We start from the raw sequence: 17,630 nt of genomic DNA on the forward strand, positions 1-17,630 counted from the left end.
ATCTGGCCTGTATCCCGGTTCTTGTATAAATAAATCTTAAAAAAAAAAAAAAAAAGAAAGAAATCATTATTTTAAAAAAAAAGAATTCTAAGTTGCAACTAGTTTTCTTTCAGATTTTGGAAGATATTGTTCAAGAGTTTTTATGCTTTCATGTTACTTTTGAGAAGTCAGAAGTCTTTCTGCTTCCTAATGCTCGTTATTGCTACTATATTTTTTCCTCTCTGGAAACACGTTATGTCTTTTTACCACCAAATGTTCTAGTATTCACAAGAATATGCCTCAGAGTGGGTTAAGCACTTAATGAACTCTTTCAATCTGGTAACATGCATATTTCAGTTATAGGAAACTTTCTCGGATTAGTCTCATCCTTCCATTTTTTTTTTTCTTCTTTCCTATGAAACTTCTATTATTCAATTGTTTGAGGATATGGATGGTCCAGCAATTTTTTTCATCTTTTTGTTTTCTTCTACTTTCTGAGAAATGATCCTCAAACTCAACTCAGGAACTAACTATAAAACTTTCAGCAACGATGACTATGTTCTATACCTGAGCTGTCCACAAACTTAGCTCTTATCTACATGGGGTTTTGAGCATTTGAAATACAACTAGTGCAAATGTGGGGTTGGATTGTATTATTAATTTTTAGTAATTTAACTATAGTCACCAATGGTAACCACACTGTGTGTTTTCTGTTATGTTTTAAAATTTTTAGAGTTCTCTTTAGTTTCCCCCCTAAATCTTCTACTTCTATAGCCTTCATTCTGGTTTGATAGATGCAATAGCTTCTCTATCTGAGGATATGATTTTCTATGTTGTTTTCAAGTCTTGAATATTTGTTTCTTCCAAGATTCCTTCTCTGTGTTTCATTAGTCGCCTGGTAATTATTGGTGGTTTGGTCAAAATCAAGAATGGGACATTTAAAAATGGGTTACCAATGCTGAGCTTGTGAGTTTCACTACAGGGTGATGTTGGTGGGAAGGCTGGTGGAGAAACCCTGATGTCAGTATCCTTTAAGCATTCTCTTTTCGTAAGGCTAGATTGCCCCAGTGAAAAGTTTTCCAACCATGACCTGAAGAGCAAAGTCTAGCACTTGCAGTCTGGGGGCCAAGTTGGGGAAGAGTTTGAGGGGGATGTGAAATCTTAATCCCCCTCTGTGACAAAAGGCATCTAGACTTCTGCCAGGTTGAGGGAGAGTCGAGGACTCCAATTTCTTTTCAGACACTCTGGTCCTCCTTATACTAGCTCTTCTCTCCCTTTGACCCCCAATTCTAATCTTGCACTGTCCAATACTTAGAGGCCAGGAATTGTGCCCTTTGAAGATTTTGCTGTGTAAATATGGTTGATCCTCAGCTTTGTCACTGACACCCTAGGATTTTATTATTTTAGGTCTGTAAAATCACACTGATCAGTTTTTTTCAGCTTTCAAAATTTTGTTGCTCTTATATCCTCTGCTAGCCTTCTAATCTTTGTGGGTTTAGGTCTTAAAGCAAAACAAACAAAACACTTCCTATTTTTATGTTTGTTCAACAGGGAGGATTTTAATGCACATGTTCAGTCCACCATTTTAACTTCTAAGTTCAAAACTGTCCACTCATTCTGTAAGGTCCAGGTGTTCGGGCAGGCATTCTCTTGCCTCCTTTGCTTCTAGCAGAATTAATCATGTGTTCACTGCATTCAAAGATTTTTAGTGTGGTTCATAACAAATTGGCTGTTAGCCCATTTGGTTATTTTTTTTTTTTTTAAGATTTATTTATTTATTTATACAAGAACTGGGTACAGGTCAGAAGCGAGGGTGGGTGAGAGAATTCACTAGAGCCAGAGTGGGGAGCAGAACAGGCAGACGGACCGAAAACACTGCTGAGGGGAGCAGCGGGGGAGGCAGGAGGGGTCTGCTGCGCCATGTGGGGTTCTCCCTGGCCGGCGGAGAATCGAACCGGCGCTGCACACGCTGCGGACAGCTTCGTAGCGCGGCGCTCAACCGCAGCGCCACCGGGAAGGCCTCCATTTGTTTATATATGCTTGTTTCCTGAGATAAAATATTAATCCTAAAATGTCAGCACAAAGTTTTATCAACGGCACCTATCACAACATACACGAAACACTTAAGAGTTTGCTGCATTCTGGAACAGTACTATATGATCAGGTTCCAAAAAGGGTAGTTTTTTCAAATATCAAAAAATTACTCAGATAAATTGTCTACTGGCTAAAAAATTTTAGTTTCTCTCTTGTTTCTTCACAAACTAAGACTAAAAACCTGTTAGCTTCTGCACAGCACTGAACCTGTTTATACAGCACTTGGAACAATTTTTGTATCGATTGCCCTCTAGTGGAATTTCAAGAAACTAACTTCTTAGTCAACTTGAGGGTGGTGTTTAAAAAAAGGATATGTGGTACTGCGGCCATCAAAACCTCAAAGAACACAACTCTGTTTTCTTAATTTTCCCAGTTGAAGGTGCATGACTTTTATAATCAAAGAAGACCTATAATTTTCAAAATAATTTGATGTTTCTGATAGAATATAAGGACACTAGGAGGCTGAACAAAAGTATAAATATAAATTATGTGTTTTCAAAATATAACCAATTCCTAATGTTTACTTTCTTTTTCTTCTCAAATTGGCTCAGTTGAATATTATGGGCATTTGGTTTACAAATGACTCTTGTAATTCAAACAGTAAATAAATTCTGAAGTTCTGTATAATAGAAAATCCATTTTATTTATAAATCAAAAAACTCAAATTTTGTTTCTTCTGTTCAATTTCAAAATAAATCTGAACTATCCAATATGTAGGTTTAAGCATGTTCATTTTTTAAAAATATTTATTTATTTATGCATACAAGAACTGGGGTACAGGCCAGAGGTGTGTGTGGTGAGAGGATTCACCAGAGAAAGAGTGGGGAACAGAACAGGCAGACTGACTGAAACACACTGCTGAGGGAGCAGCAGGCGAGACAGGAGAGGCTCTGCTGCGCCATGTGGGGTGCTCCCTGGCCTGCGATCAAACTCTTGCTGCAGTGGCTGCGGATAGCTTCATAGTGCTGCGTCTTAACCCCTTGCGCCACCAGGGAGGCCCCTAAGAGTGTCCATTTAAACAAAAACATATAAATATGTGTTAAATAGTGTTTTGGACAATCTATTTAACAAAAGAGTGAAAATCTGTACATACCTCTCCTGTCATTGAGGGTGATCTTTACTTAGCAACAACACTATACATCCCCATGCTGTAGGTAAGGGGAGGGGACTCTTGTTTTGTGTTCAGGATAACATAGGGCATGATTTATACTCGTGTGCTTAGAAACACAAATGTTTCTGAGCAATTGCAAAAATGCCATGAAAGAAGAGAAACTAAAAGAACAAGGAATTATTTATTTGATTCATATTTATAACAAAAGTGAATCAAATTTTTTGTGTGTATTATTATTTTTAATTTTATTTTTTATTATTTAATTTAATTTTATTTTTTTGAATCAAAATTTTTAAACTTTCAAATGTTTTATGTAGCAAAGGATCTATGTTGCTGGGGTGTAAAGGAAACCATCCAGGTCTCCTCTGGGTTTTTCTAGGCTGGCAAATATTCAAACATGTATCAGATTGATAAGAGAAAAGGTGAAAAAATAAAAATAAAATGATTAATAATGAAGTGTGCACCTGCATCCACAGGAAAGACCAGCATGACTGAATAACTAACCATATGGCTTCAGATGCATCTTAAATAGCTTAGCTAAGGGAGGTTGGGGAAGAGCAAGAAAAGGGAAGGTCAATTAGGGAGTTTACCAAGGAAGACACAGTAAACAAAGATATGAACATTTAAGTTTTGTCTTCTCCTTTGAAAACAGATAAGGAGATTAGGTCTTCCTATTACAGCGCAGGAGCACCCTTACCAAGACAAGTTTACATGTAAATGTCTTTTTCAAAAGAAAGCTCCACTCAGCCTTCAGAGCCCCTCCCACCATATTAACCTTTTGCCAAATACATATTTTGGGGTGGCAGATTTTTGCCCCTCTGCAAATGTCAAGCAAATAGAAGAGAAAGGCATATTATCAGGTGGGAGTCACAGAAGACAAAAATGGAGGAGACACCCTTCTGTCCTCCCCAGCCCCCCAAGAACAGAAAGTGTTTACCACCGTTGAAGTTAAGCAGTTTAGGTACAGAGTCTTTTCAGTCCCTGTCAACCAGGAATTGGTTATTTCTATGGGCCAGAGACTATGTTTTCCATCCTTCTTATTGTTTTTCACATATGCAGTCTTATTGAAGTTCTGCTCTTCTCATGCTCTGTGTATGACCATGAAAAGGGGCAAACCTAGGGTAAAAGGGATTGTTAGAGGGCAGCCCCGATACAAAATGGAAAATGGGTTGCCTGACTGTGGGTCCTCACCTGCGCTCTTAAAAGGACTTATCAATACTTACTGCAGGCACACGCAAATGGTTAATAAAAGGTTTATTTACAAGGGAAGGGCAAATGAGGAAATGTACAGCTCAGGGAGAAAAGTGGGAGACAAAGTTTTAAATGCGTCCTATCCGATCTGCGATCAGGAATCCCAAATGGCACTCTGAGAGCTGGCCGTGAGCCAGGAGCCCTGAAGCCAGGAGGCAAGCAACAGAGCGAGAGACCCCAAGGCCCAAGTGTTCGGTTTTTTATACCCAACCTGGCTGCTTAACTCCACCCTCAGGTCCCAGTCACCTTCCCTTTGGTGGTGATGGGATTTGTCTTTCCCAATGTCTTGATGACTTTGGTCTGGAGTGGGGGTGGGGTCCACAAAGCCTGTATGGGATTAGCTCAGAACATTCTTTTCTCCTAACAGGATGATCTGGTTGGTGGGTCCTTACCTCTGTGATTAGAATGCAGAACACACAGAGAGAAACATTATAAACAGGATTTATTTACATAGGGAGTGAGAAAAGGAAGAGCTGAGAGAGAGAAAAAAAAAATTAAGGGAGTTCTGGGTTGATGCTCTGGAGCCTAAAACCCCTTCCACTCTCCACCCCCTTCCTCACCTTCTCCCCATTTTGCAATAGGCTGTAGGTTGCAGAGCACTAGCCTGAGAGCTTGGAGAGGCAACACTGACCCCTCTCTGCCACACAGAGTTTTCCTACAATGGTCAGAGCAAATAATTTCTATTTTGGTATATAAGTGACTGAACCATCAAGAGCCCCATCTAAGCTGAGGGAGAGGATTGCAAATCATCCATCCATCACAGACCTTGAACTGGAGGCATCAGCGGAATGGGACTTGGGGGTTACTGAGAGGGGCTAAGGAGAAAGGAAAGGGCGCATACCTAGAATCAGAATTTGCACATATACACAACATAGGCTACCTGCAAACATTACGTGATTAATAATTTGTTTCCTTTAAACTAAACTCTTATTTTGGACTGAAAGTTCTGCCCAGTGATGCCATCAGATAGCTCTGGACAGTGACACCATCAGGAAAGCAGGATGCTTTTTCCAGGCCCAGGAAAACAGGCTCTACAGTCAAGATGACCAAGGAGGTGACAACAAACTCTTGGGACATGATGAAGACCAGGCACCAACTGTGACAGGCAGCTGGTGGTGGGAGGTTCACTTTATGGCTGTCTTTGTTCAGTTCATTAGAAAAAGGCCGGCTTGAGAATGGGTTTTTGAAGTAAAATAACCCTGTTATTTCAGATCATCGGTTTTCTAACAATAAAACACATGTTATAGATTCAATTCCTATCTCTGTTCATTTGGCTTCTGGCAGTGACAGTTAGCCCGACTCCAACATTTTCTGGTTACCTCTTTTGGAGAAGGGTGTGCTTGATGTGCAGGAGAAGGGTGTGCCTAAATATACGTTCATAAGGATTGTGACTAAAACAGTTTGTTGTGCAAGTATTTGATCTCCCCTTCTACAACAAGAGACTTTCGTCTGTAATTAAGTGCTCACAGAACCAGGACATTTTCCCTAGCCTCTTCTGCAAGTAGTGTGTGGTCATATGACCAAGTCTAACAGATGGGATATGGGCATAAATAATGTGCATGACTTCTAAGCATGACCTTAAAGCAAACGCATAATCTCACTTTCTAATTCCTCCCTCTTTCAATGACTGGGAATACACACAGAATGCCAAGCTGTCTGGAACTTAGGAATGAGAACAACAGCTAGAAATGGTGGAACAAGAAGGTAGAAAGATCCTTGGCCCTTGACATCTTTGCATTGTAGAGCCAAACACTACCTTCTGAGAGAAATAAACTTCTATATCACTTAATTCACTGCTATTTAGTGTCTTTTTCATAGTCAAATATTTATTCTAAGGAAACATGGCACAGAGAGGTTCAGATGCTACAAGGGCAGAATCCAACAAAATTTGGGGATTTTGTTATCAACCTGAGTCATATCACTCACACTCAGAAGACCAAACTTTGAACCACAAGATTATTACTACAAAAGAAGCATTTTATTAGCAAGTGGTGCCACATCAGGGAAGGGCAGAGTCAGTAAAAGGCTGTCTCCCCATGTGACAAGTGAAGGAAAATTATATAGGAAAGAAAGGAATGCAGGGACATTCAGGTCATAGAGAGAGTTTCTTCATTCTCAGGTCTGGGAAGGGGCTGGGCAGTCTAGGGGCAGTTGATCACAAAACAATTGATGCATTCCTGGACTAGTTGTTCTTTTCTGCCTTACCAATTTAAAATGACAATTTTGGGTGTACATCAGACAATTTTGTTATCAACACCCTGCAAGGAAACTGAAATATTTCATTAAGCATTAAGCAACCCATTACCATGGTCCCGAGGAATGAGGCATAATGCATTAAATTAAACTGCTAGGTCAAAAATCCTAAAGGCAGGTTTGTGTCATTGTTCTTAGCTCAGCCCAGACACAATTTAGGAGAAACATTTTAGAGAAGTGAAGAATATTTTCTGATTAAGAATGAGAGAAACTAACTAGGAAGAGCCTTGAGATGGGGACTAGCATAATATGTTAAGGTACTGAAAAAAGTTAAGTATGCAAAAAAAAAAAAAGTTAAGTATGCAAAGATAAAGAAGGTATTGCATGACAAATCTGCTTATAGAGCTAAGCACAACTCAGATCATTCTGAGCCTTACAGCCTCATGGATTAAGGAAAATGAAGATGATGAAAAATCAACTGTGGATTGTTAAAAGGTTTACTGAGAAAAGAAACAACAAAGTGATAGGTTTGGGTGGGAAGGTGATTGAGTTCACTGCAGGGGAGCAAAAACCTGTCACCCCGAAATAGATCTTTGAAAAGAGGTTTATTTCATGAGGGTGTGGACTCTGAAGGCTGGGTGGAAGTTACTTTTTGAGGTTTCAATCTAAAGTTCTCTCTGTAGCAAGGTCACAGGAAGACCTAATGCCTTTATCTCTTCTCAATAGAGAAGCAAAAGTAACTTTGGTTTCCTCAGTAAATATCCTGACTTCCTCTTTCTTTACCCAACCTCTCTTTTCTTAGGTAAGCTATTTAAGATGCAGCTAAAGCACATGAGCATGCATTCATATCTCCTTGTATTCTGAACATGTACATGCTATTATTAAATTGTCTGTCACTTTTCCTCTTATTAATCAGTCTGATGCTTGTTTGATTATTTGATAGCCTAGAAGAACTCAGAGGTACAGGATGATTTCCTTTGAGTCCCAACATCACTGTTGGATAGGGTGAACTTGAGGTGGTCATGAACAGGCAGTTATGTGGATTTGGTGCTCAAAATTATGTTCTTGAATGGAATATTATGTCATTGGCAAATGAATGGTAAATACAGCAAGAAAATTGTTAAGATAACCTAGGGTGAATAGCTATATTGAGGAAAGAATATAAAAGACAAGAGGAAGTTCTAAAATTCAGCCCTGAAAGAAATGCTAAATTAAATGACTGACTATAAGAAAGGTAACTGACTAGGGTGATTGAGAAGGAATAGTCAGAAAGAAAGAAAAGAAGCCAGGAAAGCATGTTGCCATAGAGACCAAAGAAAGAGTTTCTGTTAATAAAAAATGGCCAACAATGTTGGCTGATGAAAGGTCATATAAGATGAGCTCTGACAAGAGCCTATGGGGTTTAATCACATGGAAATATTTGGTGACCTTAATGGAGAAGTAAAGGTCATGGACAGGGTGTGAGGAATTCAAATTAGAGTGCATTGTGTAGTGAATGGAGATGTGGGGAAAAGAGACAATTCCTTCAAAAGGTTTAACTCTGAAGGGTGGGGGTTGAGGGGGAGTGTGTGGGGGGAAGAGAAAGAGAGAGGTAGAGAGAGAGAGGGAGTTATAGGTATAAGGGTTTTGAGCCTGAGGGAAGTGCTTGGTGTTTGGTTTGGTTTTTTAGGTTGGAAAATTTTGAAATGAGTTCATTTAAATACAAAGGGAAAGTTCCATTTACACGGAAAGATTGAAAATACAGAAGGAAAACTGGATGTTGCAAATGCAAGATTCCCCAGAAGGCAGGAGAGCAGGGGAATTCAGAAATCATGTGGTGGTATTCACTGAGAAAAATGAAGGATGGAAGGGAGAATGAATGAATGCAGTAGTACTGGGACCAGGGTGAAGCAACTGAGGTACCCACCTTGGGCATAAAATTTAAGAGGGCCTTCCTGGTGATGCAAAGGCTTAGGCACAGCACTGTGAAGTTATCACCAGGAGTCCTATCCCTGGCCAGCCAGGGAGCAACCCACATGGCACAGCAGAACTCTCCTGTCTTGCCCGCTGACCCCCTCAGCGGTGTATTTCAGTTAGTCTACCTGTTCTGTTCCCCTCTCTGTCTCTGGTGAATCTTCTCACCACACACACCTCTGGCCTATTCCCCAACTTTACGCATAAATAAATAAATCTTTGAAAAAAAAATTTAAGAAATTTTTATGTTATGTTCCCAGTAGTGAACATAAACACTATTTTATTTTAAATAATGAGCGTACTATTCCCAGTAAGTCAACATTAATGCAAAAACCCATGATGAACAAAATATCAAAATTTTAAATAAACACAAGATCTACTATGGGTGGGCAGAATCGGTGGTAACATAAAGTGGTTTCCTTCAGAGGCTTTCTATTTTTTGTGAAGCAGGAGGGAGGTTGTCTGGTGAGAGCAGGTAGGGAAGTAGTCTGGAAGTCAGAGATGAGAGCAGAGAAGGTTTGCAGTAGACACTGCAGAGAAGGAAGGCAAAGAGAAACACAGTAGGGATGACAGGGAGGATTTGCACCCAGGTGAAGCACCATTTGACACTGATCTACTTGTTGTGTGATCTCAAAGGCGTGTATGGAGAAGAACTCAGAGCAAGTACGGAGAGGAAAGACAGATTTATTATCATCCAAGTTCTATCAAGGAAAGAAATTTAGAATATTGGCAAGAGATTTAGTAATGAGAATGCACCAGACATTTAGTTGGTAAGATAGTAAGTCAAAACATGAGAAATAAGATAAATTAAATGTGAAAGTATAGTTCCAAAACAGAATGTAAATGTCATATATTATGGGGTGGATTGTGAATCACCAAAACTCAAACACTGATGTTCTAATTCCCATATGAAGAAAGAGAGAAAATGGCCATCTCAGCCATGGAAAGACCTCTGAAGAAATCAACCTTGAAGACAGCTTGATCTTGGACTTCCATCCTTTAGAATTATGACAAAATAAAATTTCTGTTGTTTAAATAATCTGGTCTGGAATACTTTGTTATGGCAGCCCCAGCAAACTAAAGCACCATGTATCTTGATGGAAGTATAAATAGAAAAATTTAGGATGGAAGGTCTCACAGGATCAAACACCAGAGGTGGGGGTAAGGACAATTAATGAATCTTAAATGTTCAGATTCCTGGACATTTCCAGGAATCTGAGGTAGAGTCAGAAAAGACTATCAGCCAGAAGTGGGAGGCAGCGAGGATTATTAATCACAAAAGATCAATTCAATCTGACTCCAAGGTGATAATTTCCACAATAATTTCATCAAAGTTCACTACAAAGAAAACCAAAAAACAAACAAACAAACAAAAAAAGCACCCCTTGCTCTGGTAAAAGGCAGCTCTCCTAGCTACCGTGTCTATGCAGGCATTTCTTTTCTTACACTTAACACTTTTCAAAAAGGCAGCTCTTGTCTTTTAAGATTACCTGTCTGTGTCTATGTGGATGTGTCTTTCCTTTTTTTCCTTTCCTCAATAAACTTGCTGTGTGCTGATGAATGAGAATGTCTCCTGAGTTTTCCTAGAGGCAGCCAAGCCCAAGAAACCTACACACCGAACTCCATCATCTGGAACCCAACATCAATATTGTAGAAATGATAATGTAACTTCATCACTCATTAACTACCACCTTTTCTCATGAATCCTAGAGAATCTAGAATTAAGAAAACATGGATTTCAGAAATGAACATTCACCACTACAACAAAATAAGAAAATCCCAGGGAGTCTGAAGACTGTCCTGAAAAGGTATGGGAGGTATGGCTTTAATTGACAGGTGTGTGGGGGGAAGTGGTGGTGGTGGGGGGTTGGGCCTCAGTGAGGTGATGCTCAACATAGGCAAGCAAAACAGTCACGAGAAGGTCTGCAGAAAGCAGTAATCAGTAGCAACATCCCAAGCCTGTGCACGCCTTACACTAGGATAGAAGTACTAGGGTATCTGGTAGGGGAGAGGGGCTAACGAAAACAAGAACAGGCTGCACAGATCCCCTCAGGCATTGACTTCTTTACTCCAACCTCCAGGGCTGGTAGATTATCAACTGGGGACTTGGTCTCTCAAAGCTACTTCTGGAAAGATTACATGTAAAATTCTGAATAGAGTAGTTGATTGATAGAGAGGGTACAAATGGATGTGATAAGCACTCATTCTTTGAACCCATTGGTTTCCTTCTTGAATTCACCTGGAAGATCACAGGTCTCCTACCAGCTCACATTACCAGACATTCACATGAGCACATGAGCTTACACACCAAAATAACCTGGCACCTTGGAGGAACAAGGATACCATGAAATGCAGACAACAAATTGAATCAGACATACCAACTAAATCAGAATTGTTAGATTGAATGAACCAGGAATTCAAAATAGGCATGATGAATATACTTAAGCTGAGAAAGGAAGTATATGAATAAAGAATAAAAAATCATTAAAAAGTAAATGACGCAAGGGGTTAAGTCTCAGCACTATCAAGCTACGGCCAGTCACTGCAACATGAGTTCGACCCCTGGCCAAGGAGCTAACCCACGTGGCTCAGCAGACTTCTCCTGACTTGCTAGCTGCTCCCCTCAGCAGTATTTCAGTAGATCCGCCTGTTCTACTCCCCATCTGTCTCTGGTGAATTCTCTCACTCCCCGCACCTCTGGCCTACACCCCAGTTCTTGTATGCATAAATAAAAATAAATCTTAAAAAAAGAAAACTCATTTTAAAAAATTCATAAGAACTTTAGAAATTAAAAAAAATCAAGAGTATTTTTCTCACCACAAATAACCAATATAAATTAAAAACATAGTATATCATTCACATAGAAACTAATGTACCATTGATAATAGCAACAAAAACTATGTTTCTAGGAATTAACCAAGAATGTGAAACACATCTATGGAGAAAATTATAAAAATTTAAAGACATAAAAGGTGATCTGAAAAAAGTTACACTTTTTTCCATCCTTTTCAATAGGATGACTCAAAATTAATACATCAAATTCTCCTCAAACTGATCGAGTGAATTTAATTTTCATCACAATTTTTTATTCCCAAATTCTATAAATTTTATCCAAGAATGTATGTGAAAGATCAAAAATTCATATATAGCCAAGTCAGTCTTGAAAACAATCAGTAAAGAGGAAGAACTTGCTTGGTAAGATATTGAGACAAATTACAGATCCTAGCAACAAACACAAAGTGGTTTGGGTGTAAGAACTGACAGCACAAACTAATAGATCAGAACAGGAGGCGCAGCTACAGACCTAAACATATAAAACTAACATAACATGTGGCAGTAGGAAGCATTAGGGAACCTACTTGGGAACAAATAGCCATCAGCTCTGCAAAAGTGATCTATTTAGTTCAGCCTAGAACAATTTACAAATCCTGGTATCTAACAATACACAAATATCTATCACTTACATGGGACTGATCCAGGGACACTGTAGCTAAAAGGAAGGCAGGAAATTTTTCCACTGGAGAGAATAAAAAAACAACCAATTCTAAAACCTCTTTTTAAGGCTGTATCATACATGAAACATGGTGTATGGTGTCTTTTTGGTGTCAAACTATACACATTTTTTCCTTAGGCAGAGGCACTAATATCACCCTCCATATTCTGTGGCAAGTGACAGAAGAGTCAACATTTTAAAACATTTAGGTGTCCTGCATGCTGACAACACATATGAAAAGAAACTATGGAACACTAAGCATTTCTTCCACACCCCAGAGGACTTCTCAGTTCAGGGCCTTCTGTTGCTAGCTCTGCTTGCAATTCTCTTCTCCCAGATATGATCTGCTCCCTACCCTCCTTAGAGGTCTTTGCACAAAGAGTATACCATCAGTGAAGCCTGCAGTAACCACTCTATTTAAAAATTGTGGGCCCCCCTGGTGGCACAGCAAGTAGAGTGCTGTGCTGTGAAGCTGTCCACAGCCTCTGCAGCAGGAGTTCGATCCCCGGCCTGCCAGGGAGCAACCCACATGGGGCAGCAGACTCTCCTGTCTCACCTGCTGCTCCCCTCAGCAGCGTATTTCAATCTGCCTATTCTGTTCCCCACTCTCTCTGGTGAATCCTCTCACCCCTCCCCCACACCTATGGCCTATACCCCAGTTTTTGTATGCATAAATAAATCTTTAAAAAAAAAAGAATAAAAACTGCAATTCCCTTCCCCATCTGGGCACCCCTCACATTTCCCTTACTTTTTTTTTCTCCATGCAGTAACTGTTTTGTGTCACTTGTCTGCATTCCATTTCTTGACTGTAGTCTCCACTAGGATACACAATTTTTCTTTTTGGCCAATGTTTATTCCTGGCACATATTAAGGTGCTCCATAAATGTTTGTTGGTTATTTTATCTCTGAATTCCCCTTGGCACAGGTAACAGTACTGGAGTACACATCATTTTCAAAGAAAATAAATGATCCCTTCTTGATTGTGAATCTTCTTTACAAAAAGTTTAAGTGAAACAATCTGTAACTAGCATTTATTAATGTTTTTATAGTGGGGATTCTGGTAGTGTTCATTGAGTCATTTCTTTGAGAAAAATATATCTTCTAAAAGAAAGAGAGATGAGATGAGCAGTTCTTCTAAACTTCTCTGCCATTGTGTATCAGCACTCAAAAGTCATATTATTTGAACTGAACACATTCTAACAAAAAGATCATCAGTACAGGAGTTATGCCATAGAAATCTTGATAATTTCTGGGCATTTAAAACCTTGAAAGTGGAGCAGCAGTTGAGCGCTGGGTTGCGAAGCTGCCCGCAGTCTCTGCAGCGCAGGTTCTATCCCCGGCCGCCGGCGAGGGTCCCACATGGCGCGCAGACCTCTCCTGCCACGCCCGCTGCTCCCCTCAGCAGTGTACTTCGGTCCCTGTGCCTGCTCTGCTCCCAGCTGTGGCTCTGGTGAATTCTCTCACCCTCCCGCGCTTCTGACTGTACCCAGTGCTTGTATAAATAAATAAATAAAATCTTTAAAAAAAAAATGTAAAATAAAACCTTGAAAGTGGACGTAAGGAAATGTAAAATATTCTGCTAGGATTAGAATTCTCCTGTCTCTATTGGGCCCCTTCGTCATTCCTAGGAAACGCTGATCACAGCATTTACTCCGGCGCTCCCCCGGGCCCGCCAGCGTCTAGCGCCAGCACATGTGCAGCTCGGCGGCGCGGTGGCGGCAATCGCAGCTCGTTCCCGCGCGCGCGCCTCGGCTCCCCCTCATTTTCCCTCCCCTCGTGGCCAGACGCACTGGCGTTCCGCGCGCACCGCTCACTGCGCCTGCGCGGCGTGTGGACGCCGCACGCTCCCGGAAGTGGGAGGTGTCCTCTGGAGTTTGTGTGGCCGCCGCCGCGGGAACGCGAGCCCGGTGATTTTTCAAGGGAGAAAGACGAGGCTTTCGGGCTCGGCCCACAGTGAGCGAGCGTCGGGCGCCAGCAGTTCCCTGCATACGTGACACCTGGCATGGAGGATGGGCAGAGCAGACAGCCTGGCGGAGAGGCCGTGGCTCCCGCGCGACTGCAGACGCCGCTCTCGGAGTGTGGGGAGGAGACGCAGCCTCAGAACCCCGAGGTGAGGAGCCCGCGAAGCCCCGCTGTCGGGGCGCCCGGGTGCCCCTTTCTTTCAGGGTGCTGCTTCGAATCCGCGCTCTGCGTGCCCTTTGACCCGAACCCCGACCGCGTCCCCTGGTCTCCAGCTCCGGGAGCCGTGGGGTGGTTGTCCTTGAGCTCCCTCGGGAGGAGAGTAATTAATAAAAGGAGAAGTGTGTGACCGTGTTTTTGTAAGTTCGGAATGGGGATTCTGCCCTCAACATTCTGTGCACGCGCTGTTAGTGTCAGGCTCGCCCTTACCTGTAATTGGTAGGTTGTGTTTTGTTTGTTTTAAATCGTACCAAATGCCTTAGCTTTGTCCCTTCACACTGTCTTTCAGCCCGTTGCCTCCCAACAGATGATTGTGCCTTTTATGTGGAGCTTCATCCCTGATTTTTGCCCATTTATTACTCATGTAGACATAGCATGTGACTGATTTTCTGAACGAATTTGGCAGCTCACTGGTAGATGATAGTTACAGAGAAAAGATGGTAAAAAAGAGGTCTTAAAACTTCTTCATCCTAATAGGACTGTTGACCGGAGCTGTGGATTGTCGGTAATTAATACCAATATTGGTCATTTTTTTATTAATAACAAGTGTTGATCACCTTTCAGCAAGTTCCCTAGTTTCTGCATCTTCCATCTGCAGTCAGTTCTCTGCATAGTAGTTTGAGCTGGAATAAGACCGAGCTACTTTCCTAACCCTTCAGTTTGCTGCCTGCTGGCCCTTGCCTCCTGTTGTCTTTGCTAATCGCATCGCGAACAGTTCTTTTGCTCCCAGTCCCCTGGCTTCCTTGGTGCTTTTAGGATGGGTAGTCTTTCTGGTTAAGGATCTTTGTATGCTCCTTTTGCCCAGAATGTTATTCTGGTTCTTTGCAGTTTCTCATTTTCCTTAATGATAACATTTTAAACAATATCTCTCCAGTGTCCCTTCTCTCTAAAGAACACTCTTCTGCTTCACCTCTCTCTTCAATCTCAGATACTGTCAATAGCATCATCATATCAGTCAGTTTCAAAATAATTATTCATCTATTTATTTTTTAAAGATTTATTTATGCATAGAAGAGCCGGGGCACAGGCCAGAGGTGGGGGGCGGGGCGGTGTGAGAGGATTCACCAGAGACCGGATTGGGGAGCAGAACAGGCAGACAAACCAAAAACACTGCTGAGGGGAGCAGTGGGCAAGTCAGGAGAGGTCTGCTGCACCATGTGGGCAGCTCCCTGGCTGGCTGGGGATCAAACTTGCGCTGCAGAGCTGCAAATTGCTTCATAGTGCAGTGCTTAACCCCTTGTGCCACCAGGGAGGCGCAATTATTATTTAAAAAATAATTTTTTAAAGTTTATATATTTAATAAGTGCGATATGGTTATGAGTATACTTTATTACATTTGAAAGCCTATGTTCCAAATTGGTTTTAATGGTGCAAGGGTTAAGTCTTAGCACTATAAAGCTATGGTCAACCACTGCAGCACAAGTTTGATCCCTGGCCAGGGAGCCCAGCAGACCTCTCCTGTCTCACCCACTGCTCCCCTCAGCAGTGTACTTCAGTTAATCCACCTATTCTGCTCCCGCACTCTATCTCTGGTGAATCCTCTTACCACCTCCACACCTCTGGCCTACACCCCAACTCTTGTATGAATAAATAAATAAAATAAATCTTTAAAAAGAAAAGTTCTGAGGATCAAGCTATCAACTTAGAAAAGGAAAACAGTTCATGATTATAAAAAAGGAAAACAATTTTGGAATACCTGTCTATGTAAATGAAGATATGTAATTTCAAGTTCAACAATGCTTTTAAGTACTTTGTCACACAGGTTCTGGTTCAAATTTCTATTGCTAACTGCATCTCACAGTAAATCTTTGTTTGGTACATTAGATTTTCTGTAGTCGTTTCCCATTATGTAAAGATTCTCTTATTTGGATAATATGTACAAACCATACAGCCACTTACTTTGACACGTGGAAAGTAAAAAATGTCCCAGTACTGTGAAGGTATTTCTTTCCTTACTGTGGAATCTGTCTCCTCTTACTATATAAGGCCAGTACTGTGTGTGACATGGGACAGATGATACACAGAAATGGAGGAGGATGCCATTGTCCATCACTGTACTATTAAGTAAACTAATTTTGTGTTTTTGTAGGTTACTCCATGTAGGTTTTTTAATATTTTCTTCCTGCCCCTTTGTGTATTGACTTGAGTATTCTTTGGAAACCATTAATGTAGACCTGAAATTTGGAAGGACACTGGTCGCTGAGAATGGGACCTTGACTGTAACTCAAACTTGACTGAAAGAAGAGACTAGAGTTGAACCTTGAGAGGAAGCAGATCTCTCTTAGTAGAAATTATTCTTTATAGCCTAGCTGGCAGAGTCTAAGAGTTACTTGTGGGTAATTTTTTTGGTTATAGTTTTAGATAAGGTAGCGAATCAAAGAGAGAATCTAACCAAAGTGAAAATTTGCTTAAATTAACCAGGATATCTGTTTTGGTAGATAAACTGTTATTTGTTGTTAACCTAATTTTATTTTATTATTTTTTTAGATTTATTCATTTTTATACAAGAATTGGGGTACAGGCCAGAGATGCGGGGGGGGGGTGAGAGGATTCACCGGAGACAGAGCGGGGAACAGAACAGGCAGATGGACCAAAGTTCACTACTGAGGGGAGCAGTGGGCAAGATAGGAGAGGTCTGTCCCTCCATGAGGGTTTCTCCCTGGTCAGCCGGGAATCAAACTGGTGCTGCAGTGGCTGCAGATTGCTTCATAGGTTGCGCGTTAACCCTTGTGCCACCAGGGAGGCCCTGTTGACCTAGTTTTAGTCTTCCATCGAAGATGAAGTTTAAAATTCAAAATAAGTTTAGATACAAAGGCTATATTATCTGGATTAGATTGAGTGATAAAGTAACAGTTATCAGAAATTTAAAATGTTCTGGAAAGCTGATTGTTTTCTTTTTCATAGATCAGTATAATAGTTTATACATTTGTCAGCAGGGAGCACCTTAATTATTCCTTAATTTGTGGACAGTTCACACTTTGAAATAACTGACCTATTCCTCAAAGCAGATAGAAGTAATTCTTGAGTATTTTAGCATAGTATTACTTTTCCAATAAACGTGTTGTATTAAATTAAGACCTGAAAGTAGAAAAGAGTCCCTGAATCATCAGGATCAGTTTTAATTCAGGAACTGAATCAGAAACTGTGGGCCTGTCTATGGTTATCCCCTCCCCTTTTTAAAAAAGTTTTATTTTATTTATTTATGCATACAAGAACTTGGGTCTAGGCCAGAGGTTCATTGGGTGAAAGGATTCACCAGGCATAGAGTGGGGAGCAGAACAGGTGGATTGACTGAAACAGACACCAGGGAGGCCCTCGTTATCCCTTCTTAATTTGTAATTGCAGTTCACATGGGGGCAGTGAAGCAAATTATAACTA

General features: G+C 40.9%; 1 protein-coding gene across 1 annotated transcript in view; it reads left to right on the forward strand.

The window, feature by feature from the left end:
- The first annotated feature begins 13,922 nt into the window (after nt 1–13,922).
- The window catches only part of ERI1 (exoribonuclease 1), a 28,582-nt gene continuing 24,874 nt past the window's right edge, over nt 13,923–17,630 (forward strand). Inside the window, exon 1 of the mRNA XM_037525994.2 lies at nt 13,923–14,184. Within this exon, the coding sequence (XP_037381891.1) occupies nt 14,077–14,184 (108 nt within the window). The 5' untranslated portion in view covers nt 13,923–14,076. The remainder of the gene's footprint in view (nt 14,185–17,630) is intronic.

This window comes from Talpa occidentalis, unplaced genomic scaffold (assembly GCF_014898055.3).
Source record: "Talpa occidentalis isolate TD23 unplaced genomic scaffold, MPIMG_talOcc4v2.1 talOcc4.4, whole genome shotgun sequence".
Lineage (NCBI taxonomy): Eukaryota > Metazoa > Chordata > Mammalia > Eulipotyphla > Talpidae > Talpa > Talpa occidentalis.